At 44.7% G+C, this 12,546-nt stretch overlaps 1 protein-coding gene across 2 annotated transcripts; it reads left to right on the top strand.

The window, feature by feature from the left end:
• The first annotated feature begins 3,730 nt into the window (after positions 1-3,730).
• On the top strand, positions 3,731-11,488 carry wu:fa25f02 (mucin-2). Of its 2 annotated transcripts, none has more exons than XM_061721573.1 (3): positions 3,731-3,828; positions 9,169-9,328; positions 10,478-11,488. In XM_061721573.1, exons 2-3 carry the CDS (start codon positions 9,178-9,180, stop codon positions 11,470-11,472), a joined length of 1,146 nt encoding a protein of 381 aa, XP_061577557.1. In that variant the 5' UTR covers positions 3,731-3,828; positions 9,169-9,177; the 3' UTR covers positions 11,473-11,488. The 2 variants fall into 2 exon arrangements, with proteins under 2 accessions (XP_061577557.1, XP_061577556.1); XM_061721572.1 differs by having other exon boundaries at positions 3,796-3,828; positions 9,050-9,328.
• The last annotated feature ends 1,058 nt before the right edge of the window (positions 11,489-12,546 follow it).

Genomic DNA, 12,546 nt, shown 5'->3' with positions numbered 1-12,546 from the left:
AGTGTGGACTAAACAGATAGGAAGGGCCCAAAAGAACATGTCTTTTCTTTTCTTTAATTAGTTATCTATCTCTTGCATTGTATTTAATAAAATTAATTTCAATGTACTTTTAATTACCATTTCTATTTTGATTTATTTTTGTCTTATTTTATTGAATTTTGTTTAATTTTATTTTCGACTTTTTTTATGAATGCTTCGGTATGAGTTGATATTATTGTTGATCTTATTTTTGTTATATTAAGCTAAATATTTATTTTATTTTACAATTTCGCTTTTTACTATTTAACTTGTTTTTTTTTGTTTAACTAAACAGAAATCAGTTGAAGTTAATGTAATATCATCAATTTATTCTATTTTTTATTAACTTGTCTTTTATTTAATTATGTTACCTTTTATTTTGTTTAATAGAATATTTTCTTTCTTGGTGGGTGTTACTTTGTTCAATTGTCAAAATGTTATTATGTATCTTATTTTTGTCGATTTAAATTCAATACATTTTAAGTTAATTTATTGTGATTGTGTTAATTCATAGTTTTTGTTCTTTTGTTTTCTACTATCTTATCTAATTTCGATGGGTTTAACTCGTCATTGTGTTTGATTGAAGGGATGGCGGTTCCCCCTGACCACCAGGGGGCAGCAGTAGGTCGGTGGTGTTCGCCACTGCGGGAGATGTCATGTTCAATTCTGAGACCCCTCAGTTTCCGTGACCCGAGCATCATTATTTGTCTTCACTTCACATGTACATATTTGAAGCATGTTTTTATTTTTTGTCTTCCTTTCAGCTGGAAAGGACACTAATATAATCTGGACGCCCTTTGATGTTAAACGGATTCTCTCAGATAACATGACCCAAGAAGCTCCTGCAGGTTCAGACCATGGATGTATTATATAACTGGATACCGGATCGAAAATGGCCGCCCATTCATTTCAATGGAGTTTGCTCACCCAGCGCATCCGCCGAAAAAATTTCTGACTTCCTGGTTTACTTCCTGGTACACGGGCCCATAGAGCATGCGCAGTTGAGTCACCTCCCATGATGCTCTGGGGCCTCCCATCATGCCCCGGGGCAATGTGAACGAGCGCTGCGCGCTCTGGACAAGCGCTGCGCGCTCATGAGTCCTTCAGACCGGTAATGATAGATGTACACAATGAAATTAGGGATTTATAGGGCAAATCAACCGATGCTGTTCTCAAAGTCATGGTTATAGACTATACATGGTTCATTTGTGTGTGTTTTTTAATTAAAGATAAAACGAGTCATTTTTATTTAAGATGAGACACCCCAGGTTAATAGGCTAAAATAGGGTAAAAATGTAAATAGCAGGTATCACCATGAAACTTCCCAAGTTTATTACTTACATTAAGACAAATATTTTTTGTATTACAAGTTTTGTCAAGTATTATGTTTAAATATGTCAAATATTATGTTTAAATGTGGTTAATTTACTGCGTTACACAGAGGCTACGCCGTAGGCTCCGCGGCTCCGCGCACCCTACGGCGTAGGAGCCGCGGAGCCGCGGACTGCCCACTGCCCACTGCCCTGCGGGCACTGCCCGGCTTCGCAGTGCCCGCGGAGCTGCGGAGGTGCAGCTTCCCCGGGAGCACTGTCATAAAATAAGCTGAGGATTAAGGGTTAAGATGATGTTAAACACATGACATCTAAAACTCCACGGCACCGTCGCAACAACTACGACACATCTCTCTCCCTGCACGTTTGCTCAAACCTGATGGAGGTCAGTTTTATTGTGAGGTGGGGATCTCACGCCACAAGCTCATTTTGTTAATATTGACCCTCATTTAGTCCCGTGCAGGGCGCTGCCTCCAAATGAAAGAGCAACAGAAGAATACATATTTGAAGTGCGTTAGGTGTGTGTGTGCAGGAGGATCTCAGTGGAAACACCCACACCTGCGCCTCCGCGGAGCCGCGGATGATCTACAGGATCATTAGAATGCTTATGAATGTGGTCGAAAACGCAGATCTTCGGTTATGTGTGGATGCAAATGTTTTTATAAACGGAGGGGGGGAAATATTCGTTTTTAAAAATACCCGGCTACGTGTGGACAGGGTCTTAGACTTGTATTATTCCTGCCTGATATCTTATTTTCACAAACCATACACCGTTGGCTACAACGGAAATGTTTAAGTACAAGAATGACAAACCATTATTATTCTTGCTATTAAACATTTCTGTTTGGTGCAAATTGGCAATGCAATGTGTTTCTGAGTGATTATTCCGCCGAACGGCTTAGTTTCAGCCATCCTCGTTCCCGAGACACACACGACCGCGCTTTGCGAGTGCACGGCACAGCCGTGACGTCACGCCCAGAAAGAGACTTTTCTTTGACTTTTCTGGCCGTTATAAAACATTTTTGACGGATATAAAGTCCATGACTTAAAAATATAGAATACAAAGATTAGTAATTGGTGGTGATTACAGCTGGAGGTGTCCTGTGAACAGTTTTAGAGGCTTCTCTTTTACTATTGCGGTCTATGGGAAAAAAGCTTTCTGGGCCCCATGGGATTTTTTGTTGCAGTACCGCTGCTGGCCACTGGAAAAAATCGGCGTGCCTGCTGAGCGCGAGACTGGGGGCCTGGTTCAGACAGACTTGTCCTATCATCAGCTACTTTGTGGTTCTGCGCATGCGCACAGTCGATTTTCAAAGTACGATTGCCCATCATTTCTTGCACGATGTAAAATGGATAATATGGGATGTTGAGTATTTGATCCTTCAAAATACACTTACCCATGACATGAATTGCATTACACTTTTTGAACATTATACGATAAAGAGGGGAAAAAATACAATTCTATCGCTTTATTTGATATTCATTCAAGTCAAGTCAAGTCAGATTTATTTATATAGCACAATTCATGCACAAAGCAACTCAAAGTGCTTTACATAACATCTGTGTGGGACAAGCAGCAAGAGCAATGCATAGCACAAGTAAAATACAAAGAGATCAACAACATATCAGAACCTAAGGTTCCTTCTTCAATTACAATCAACATCATACAGAACACAATAAAAACATTAACAGTAAGATTAAAAAATAAAGATAAAAATTAAAATAGAAATAAGAAATTAAAGCTAATAGTCTATACAAAGTGCTGCGGTTTAGCAGCAGTTAAAAGCTGAAGTAAACATAAGGGTCTTTAGCTTAGTTTTAAAAATAGGCAAAGTTGGGGTGTCGTGCCAAAAAGTGATTGCCTGCCAGAATCTGATTTCAGATTTTCAGATTATGAAGCTCAAGAATGAGATCAAGTCATATTTAGGCAGAAACGACTTTTCATTAACTGTATTTGGCCTTCAATCAATTTTTGGCAGGTGAAAATGCCTATTTTGTGTTGTAATGGTCCTTTAAAAGAGTTAAAAGCAATCCTATGAGCTCTAGTCTTTATATTATGAAGCTCAAGAATGAGATCAAGTCATATTTAGGTAGAAACAACCTTTCATTAAATGTATTTGGCCTTCAATCAATTTTTGGCAGGTAAAAAGACCCATTTTCAGGGGAGAAATCAGATTCTGGCAGGCAATCACTTTTTGGCACGACAGTTTAGGGAGTAAAACACAGTAAAATTGTAGCTCTACAAAAGGTAGAAAACCATTAGGTAGCATTTTTTTGGCAAAGCAGCAGAAATTGGCAGAACACCGGTTCAAACTGGAGCAAATGGGAATGAAACCACAAATTCCGACATTATTACCGGTCCGAGAAATAACCGGAAGTGACGTCACAGGTGGACTCTGCTTCTCCCCGATCCGCCAACTTGAACTCATGTTTCCACCTGGGTGTGTGAACCTCGGAGCCGAACCGGAGCCGCTCACAGGTCAGTGTCTCCCGCCGTCCCCGCTCCGCGCGGGTTCGTGGTTCTCTCGGGTGCGTGGAGAGCAGACTCGGAGCAGGAAACGCTCAGGGATCGAGCTCAGCGGCCCCGTGGCAGCTGCAGCTACGTCATGTTGATGGGGCGTGACGTCACAGGTCCACATGGCCGTCCAGCTCCGGTTTAAGTCAGGATAGCTGAGCAGAGGGGCTGAGAGTTGGGCTTTCCTGAACCAGACGGGTTTATCTGGAGTCTGCTGTGACCCGCTGTTCTGACAATTTCTGCTGCTTTGCCAAAAAATGCTACCTAATGGTTTTTTACCTTTTTGTAGAGCTACAATTTTACTGTGTTTTACTCCCTAAACCTCATCCTTTACCTCCCCAAGTGGACTTGTCGCTTGCCAGGCCGTTATTGTAAATAAGAATGTGTTCTTAATGACCTGCCTGGTTAAATAAAGGAGAATCACTGAACGAATATCAAATAAAGCGCTAGAATTGTTGTTTTCTCTCTTTATCGTATAATGTTCACAAAGTGTAATGGAATTCATGTCATGGGTAGTGTATTTTGAAGGATTAAATACTCAACATCCCATATTATCAATGACTACGTTTACATGCAGTCAAAATTCGGGTTATTAATCATTTGGGATATCTGGATCAAACCAGCGACGCGCGGAGAACATCATGACGCAATTACCATCATTTCCGCTTCTTCTTTCTGTATCCAAAACAAATGCTGATTCGCGCAACTTTTTGCTCACCTTCTTGTAAATCTCTCTATCCCGGTACTTTCTACCGTCTACAAATTACAAAATGTTCATATCCTTCATTACATTTATGAAGTGATTAGTCTCTTCCTCACTCCAAAAGTGTGGCGTGGTCTTGCGTTTCTCCGTGTTTAGAAGAACGTCCTGGACTCAAAAGACCAGGATTCCTTGTGAACAGAGCATGTGCAGAAAATAGATTCCTGTTCCGTTTGATGGGGATATCCCGTTAGGCGTTTACATGACCAAATATTCAGGTTTTAAAAGGAGTAACCCAGGGGTTATATTCGGGTTTTAAAAAACCTGAATATGAGCAAATTTGGGTTATTCAAAGGGGTTATTGGTGTTTACATGGCCGTGCAAATTCGGGTTATTACCAATATTCGGGTTTTAAAAGGGTTATTGAGTGCATGGAAACGCAGTCAATATGGGATGATGGACGTGCCAATCAAACTTTGAAAATCAATTGTGCGCGTGCGCAGAACCACAAAGTAGCATTTCTCGGCAGGTAGCAAGGATTGGCAGAACACCGGGTTTGTCTGGAGTCTGTTCTGACCCGGGTTTACCCGGAGTGGGTCAGACTCTGACCCGGGTTTGTATGCGACATGTCTCCGGGTTCTTGTGTTATTATGCTGTAAAAGCTGTTTCAAGTGTTCAGGCTCAGACCCTGATTGTTTTTTTTTTTTTAGTTCTGTTTGGCCTTGTTCTGATCCAGCAGCCTCTCACAGGTTCTGTGTTCAGTCAGACAGGACTTCCTTCCCTCCACGTCAGCGTCCGGGTTCGGCAGTTTACACAGTGGGCAGGTTGTTTGTGTGGGCGGAGCTGATGCTGTCTCTACAGGTGCAGGTGAGAGTCCACCTGTCTGTCGACTCACTTGGACCTTAGACACCAAGTTGCTTCTTTTTAATCACATATTAGATTAGATAGTCTTTTATTTATCCCTCAGTGGGGACATTTGCAGCAGTACACACAACACACACATGTAGCAAAAGAATGATGAAAAAAGTAAAAAATATATAGTTACAAAATATAAACTGTATATACAGTGGAATAAAAATAAAAGTAGTGCAGTACGAGAACTCAGGCACGGTGGCTTAGTCACTTGGTTAGCACTGTTGCCTCACAGCAAGAAGGTCCCCGGTTCGACTCCCAGGCCCGGCAGGGGCCTTTCTGTGTGGAGTTTGCATGTTCTCTCCGTGCTTGCGTGGGTTTTCTCCGGGTACTCCGGCTTCCTCCCACAGTCCAAAAACATGCATATTAGGTTAATTGGTGATTCTAAATTGCCCGTAGGTGTGAGCGTGAGTGTGGTTGTGAGCATGGTTTGTGTTTATATGTGGCCCTGTGATGGACAGGTGATCTGTCCAGGGTGTAACCCCTGCCTCTCACCTGAAATTAGCTGGGATAGACTCCAGCAGACCCCTGTTACCCCGCAAGGGATAAAGCGGGTATAGATAATGGATGGATGGGCAGTACGAGAAGAATAAAAAAAAACTGTGCTAAAAAAGCAGGTATAAAGATGTTGCACATCTTGTTGTTATTGTCTGTTTGCTACTGTGAGCAGGCCTGAATGTGTATTTCTGGGTTCGTGATAAAAAATACTCTGTTCCGTACGTCAGAGTTTGGTTCTGGTGTCTGATCCTGAAGACCGGCTAGAGCAGTGGTTCTCAAATGGGGGTACGCGTACACCTGGGGGTACGTGAAGGCACTCCAGGGGGTACGTGAGATTTTAAAATATACATATATTTAAAAAGTAGCATCCATGCAAAAATCCTTTAAAAATAATTATTTCATAAATAATTGAGTCTAAATTCATAAAATGAATTTTATCTTCAGGAGTAGGCTATTCAACTTATTATCCTAAAACCGCAGAGTCTCCCCCACACCAGGAGGGTTCCACCTAACCTGTCAAATGCCACCTGGCTTCACCTGTCAATCACTTGGACCAACGATGGAGTCGTGGTTGAAGCGTAGCAGCAATATTTTTATGTTTAATAAATCAGTTACTGATGGCACAGTGCTCTGTTTTAGGTCTTTTTTTTAACAACCAAAAGTGCTTTGCGCTGGTTAGGGGGTACTTGGCTGAAAAAATATTTTACAGGGGGTACATCACTGAAAAAAGGTTGAGGACCACTGGGCTAGAGGATGGTGGTCGGTTCTTCATGGGGCCTGGTCTCCATGGCGGCGGGTTTCCATGGTGCCCGGTCTTCATGAACAAAGCAAGCTAAGATGGTTCTTCATGGCTCCATCTCTTGAGTTTAGGTCCAGGTGCTGTTTGGTGATGTTTGGGTCCAGTGAGACGCGTTTCTGGTTTTCTTAAGTCCAGCTGTGAAGCAGAATCCAAACAGGTTTTTGGGTGCTGATGTGGACGAGATCCAGGAGAGGTTTCTCATAAAGTCTTCATTGTCTTCATTGTAGTTTCAGTCGGGTCCAGACTTTTATACACCAGTGGATTGAAATGAAATAATCAACATGTAGAGCTGAAGAGGTCTCACAAAAATATCGCCCTCTTCTTTAAATATTGGCCAAAGTCACATTTTCCAAGAGCAAAAAGAAAGGAGCCAAATATTTGGTTTATGCGTTCTGGTTTATGAGAAACTTCAGCAAAATATGACCTTATTTTAAGAGGTTTCACAAAGTGATCACAGCCATTTCCAGGGGCACTGGTGCCACTCAGACACTAGATGGCAGTATTGCTGAAACTTCAGACTTCCTGCTCCCTTTTCTCAAGATGAAAAAATAAAATCTTCAACCAAATTTCTTTGTCACATTTCACATCTGATAGTGAAAATTGGGGTGTAGTTTGTCACAGATAGTAATGTTTTGGTACGTTATGAGTTCACCTTGAAACCGCAGTCCTGCTCCCTGTGTGGGTGAATGGATGGATGAACGGGTGGATGAATGAATGGGTGGATGAACGGGTGGATGGATGGATGGATGAACGGGTGGATGGATGAATGGGTGGATGGACAGGTGGATGGATGGATGGATGAACGGGTGGATGGATGGACAGATGGGTGGATGTACACAGGAGTGGAAGCATTAGTGAGGTTCTGAGTTTCCTGTGCCTGACGGAGGTTCTGAGTTGCAGAACTGGAGGAAGCTGCTAATCTGTTTTCTGGCAGGTTCGTTGTGCCAGCTTCCTTTTTCTCCATCTAATCAGGTGTAGCGGGCAAAAAGAGGTGGTGCTTAACATTTCCTGAATGAAGTTTAAAGTCTATTAATTGAATCACTGATGTACATGACTGTTACTCAGTTAGATATTTTCAGGTTCTTGCTGATGCTCATCATTAAAACTTGATCAATAAACAGCCCAATTGGTCTCCGTCTGATATTTGTTGTATTTGTTCTTTTTCAGATATTAATACATTTATTTTAGATTCTGTAACAGCCGACTGCAACATGCAGCGCTTCTATTGGTGATTCCAGCACCGGAAATAATCACTAGTGCGAAACGTAAGGAAAGTAGGGAAGTGCAAGTAAACACATGGAAGCATCGTCCCGTTCTGTCTCTTGTTCCAGGAATGAAGCTTTCTTCCCTAACCGCCATAACTCTTTAACCCTTAACCCCCTAACCTCCCTACCCCTAACCCCCATAACCCTTACCACTAACCCCTAACTCCCTAACTCCATACCCCCTAACCCCTACACTAACCCCTAACCCCCTAACTCCATACCCCCTAACCCCCTTACCACTAACCCCTAACTCCATACCCCCTAACCCCTACACTAACCCCTAACCCCCTAACTCCATACCCCCTAACCCCCTTACCACTAACCCCTAACTCCATACCCCCTCACCCCCTACACTAACCCCTAACCCCCTTACCACTAACCCCTAACTCCCTAACCCCCTAACTCCATACCCCCTAACCCCCTTACCACTAACCCCTAACTCCCTAACCCCCTAACTCCATACCCCCTAACCCCCTTACCACTAACCCCCTTACCACTAACCCCTAACTCCCTAACCCCCTAACTCCATACCCCCCTTACCCCTAACCCCCTAACTCCATACCCCCTAACCCCCTTACCACTAAACCCTAACTCCCTAACCCCCTAACTCCATACCCCCCTTACCCCTAACCCCCTTACCACTAAACCCTAACCGCCTAACCTTCCTACCCCTATCCCCCTTGCCCCTTTACGGCTAACCCCCTAACCGTTAACCCTTCCTGGAGAGTGTTAACGTTTTGTTGATTTCCAAGATTAGACTCAGATGTTTTCAAACAGACAAACACTCCCTGATATGACCCGTGAGCTTTACCACGGATGTCTAAATGCCACACACGATGTCCGACTGCCATGATCCCAGATCAGCATCGGCCCATAATCGCTTATATTTTCTGTAGTTTTGGTTCCGCTCGTTTATCCTCCTCCTCCTCTGTTCTCCTCTTGTCCTTGCCCCCCCGCCCGTTCTTCTTCCATGAGTGGTGTTGACACGTCTGTTGGTTTTTTTCTCTGCAGATCAGGAAGTAGATGCTGACTTCACATCAGTTCAGCGTGTGTGTGTGTGTGTGTGTGTACCCACTCTTGTCTCTGTCAGTGTGTAAAGTATGTGGTGTGTGTCCATCTCGCCCCCCCAGCCCACCAGCATGTTCCCGTGTCCGTCACCGCCCCCTCTGAGCCCGTCATGGCTCCTTCAGCTCCTCCTCCTGCTGCTTCTCTTCACTGACCCCGCCCTCACAGTGGGACGAGAGGAACCCGTCTCGATCTCTCCACCAACCCCGACCAACTGCTTCAAGTGTAAGTGTGCGTCAGAAGACGTTTGTACATGAACACATCTGGACAACATCAGCGTACAAAAAGCCCTCCATGGTCTATGGAGGTCTTTTTTAATATTATTATTAGTCGGTTTTTGAAGCTCTCTCGCTGTTTTCTTTTCTGGATCAAATACTTTTCACTCATTAAAGTACCATAATCTTTACACCAGGACTCATATTGTAGGGCTCTCATCCGCTGGACCTCCGGTACAATACCAAGAACTTGAGGATGAGACCTGCTCAATAGAAGGCTCAGATGAGCGTAGAACAGCTTCATCGGCAGGCGCTGGCACTAGACCGGCAACCAGCTAGACGAGGACCCGAACCGCTTCTGTAGTGGGTTCTAAGTATTGATAATACTTGAAAACAGAAGTCTCTAAGGAGATGGTCCTGGTGATGGTTGGAGAGAGATTAATTAACACATAATTTCAGTAGGTGATGTCAGACCTGTGAGACGGCTGTCGCCCAACGTCTTGTACAAAGTAGAACCGCGTTCACCGCCAGGGTCAACCAGGTACACGGGTTCAGCCGGGTACCGTCATCTAGGTGGCATCTAAGGTGGATATATGATGCTACACATCATTTTGAACTGTTTAAGTACTGGAGACACAGCAATGGAATTATTTTGTCATAAACGCCATACAACACATGAATTCAGGATGTTCTGTGGAACTGAAAGCTGCTGTTGTCTGAGTTCTGGTCCCTGCTGAACTGTTACTCAACAGCCATTGGCTTGTCTGAGTTTGGGGGGCGGGGCTTACTGACACACCTGTCCAGACCACGTATTCTCCCTGCTTTTCCTCCACTTTCTGAACAATTACCTGTGTTAATTAATCATGTCATGTACTTTATGTTTCACCATTTCATTTTAGTGCTGTTGTTCTTCCACATTTGTAAACATTTAATTCTGTTATTTGTTTTAGACTGCACTAAATCAGGTTTTTTAGGCTGGTCCCGAGGTTGTGATGTAGAAATAAACTGGACTTGTTAACTCGTTCCACCACTGTGGAACAGCATACCAGAACTAAGGGACATCCTTTGTGTTTCAGAATGACTCGCCGTCTTTCATACGTTATCTTCTTCTTTTTTCTTCAGGAAATGAGTAATGTTTATGTTGTCTTGTGTTTCCTAGGTAACGATACTGTCATCAAAGATGAAATAGGAGATTCTTCAAACCCGTCTAGGAATCAATCTTCGTCTTCTGTCCCTCTGACCAACTCCACCTTACAGCCAGTCCCAACCTCTCAACACGTCCCTTCATCCAACACCATCGGGAGCAGAGCGGAGGACTCTGCAGGAACAGCTCCTTCACCAGCGTCCAATCATCAGGCAACACTGGAGATGGCCACCAGCCCTCATAACACCTCCACCACCATCGAGCCGCCCGCTACCACCGCCGGCCTGACCACTCAGTCTTTGAGTCCAGTTTCTACGACAGCGGCAGGGACCATACCCTTGACTTCTGCAACGACAGTATCGACCAAAATGTTGCCGACATCACAACCAATAAAAGTGACGGCAGCGCCTTCCACAATCTCCACAGAAGCAGCATCCCCTCCAGCTCCTGGAACCGCAGCCACTTCATCCTCTCCAGCTTCTGAAACCACAAAACCTCCAGTTCCTGGAACCACAAAACCTCCAGCTCCTGGATCCGCAGCCACTTCACCCTCTCCAGCTACTGGAACCGCAGCGGCTCCAGCTCCTGGATCCGCAGCCACTTCACCCTCTCCAGCTACTGGAACCGCGGCGACCCCGACACCACTTCCTCGGGCAACCACGCTCACAAGTACGCTGCCATCCTCAAGCGTGCCAACGCCGCTACGGAGTACCACAACACCAACCACCAAAGCTACAGCAGCTAGTGCCGTCGTAACCACTGACACCACCACCCCCGCCAAACCCGTGGTCTTGGTAACAGGCCTTTCAGGACTGGGAGCGGCCGGGGCGGCTCTGACCAGACACCTGGTGGACACGGCGTCCCTGCTGGCTGTCCTGGTCTTCGGACTGCTCTTCTTCCTGGCCACGGTAGCAGTGTTTGTAACGCAGGCGTACGAGAGCTACCGGAGGAAGGACTACACGCAGGTGGACTACCTGATCAACGGCATGTACACGGATTCTGGCGTCTGACCGAGCGACGGGGGGGGAGCCTATCACCACAGGATCATCCGGATCCAGACCACGACGATTGTGACCAAACTCACCGCAAGGACGGCAGAGAAGCTTTTCTTTATTTTGTTTCTGATTCCATCATCCTGATGAGGTTTTCTTGGTTTCTTTTGCCCCCGACCCCCCTAACATTAAACCACTGACGCGCTTCTACGCGTACATGAGTATCAAGCCCACACAAACACCTCGCTTCAGTCTGGATGAAGCACAACAGATGATCACCAGGGATTTTTGTTAGCAACCGGTTTGAGAGGCAGGAAGTTTTTAAATGCTCATTTTTAGAAAGTGAATGTCCATTTCCAGACCCAGCCGTAGCTTTGGAAGCGTCTGTCTGTAAAACAGCGTCTGAACAAACACGTGTCATATTTCCTCTCATTGCAGCTCCTCCTGAACACCCTCAGCCTCCAGATCAGTCAGGAGTTTAAATGTAATTTCAGCTCATCGAACTTCTCCGTTTGGCGGAGGAGGACTTGTCTGGACGAGCTCCAGATCCAGAGTCAGGTCCAGCGATGCCTCCAAATGTGCTCCCAGAAATAATTGTGAAGAACGTCCAGAACCTTTGTGGTGTAGGCAGGTTAACTTCTGTTTATATACTGTTGACAAAACGACGTCCCAAGCCCAGCCTTTCATACGTCTGAGGGGTTCCTGGGGGGGTCATTGTTAATTGCAGAGCAGTGGGTTAAAACGTAATCTTAGTCCATCAACCTTTTGAATGAGTCGTGAGGCAGAAACGGCCCTCTTACTTCATCATTGAGGTGAGCACTCCTGGTTGGAGCTGCCTCATGTAAGAGTCAAAACATTTTTATTTTCATGAGGGTTTTCCGTTGAGGGCATCTGCTGTCATGTCTAATTTGTACACAGTGATTTAATCAATTATCAGTTGAAAGTTGAAAATGGGCAGACTATTTTAAACCAGTACACTGTGGGGTTGGTGTCGGACCAAACTCCAGATGAAATGTGCCAAACTGAGAAGAACAGCCCATAACCTGGGCTCCCATCTCAGCAGTCTCCTTCCTGAAGTCTTAAACTTGAATT

The sequence above is a fragment of the Cololabis saira genome, chromosome 5 (assembly GCF_033807715.1).
Source record: "Cololabis saira isolate AMF1-May2022 chromosome 5, fColSai1.1, whole genome shotgun sequence".
NCBI classification, from domain to species: domain Eukaryota; kingdom Metazoa; phylum Chordata; class Actinopteri; order Beloniformes; family Belonidae; genus Cololabis; species Cololabis saira.
The sequence above is the reverse complement of the archived record's forward strand: the minus strand, read 5'-3'. Positions and strand labels throughout refer to the sequence as shown.

Bases quoted from the DNA above. Each gene is read 5' to 3' on its own strand.
- wu:fa25f02 (XM_061721572.1), top strand. From the start codon at position 9,139: ATGTGGTGTGTGTCCATCTCGCCCCCCCAGCCCACCAGCATGTTCCCG. The intron at 9,329-10,477 runs GTAAGTGTGCGT...TGTGTTTCCTAG, and splicing joins CCCGACCAACTGCTTCAAGT to GTAACGATACTGTCATCAAA.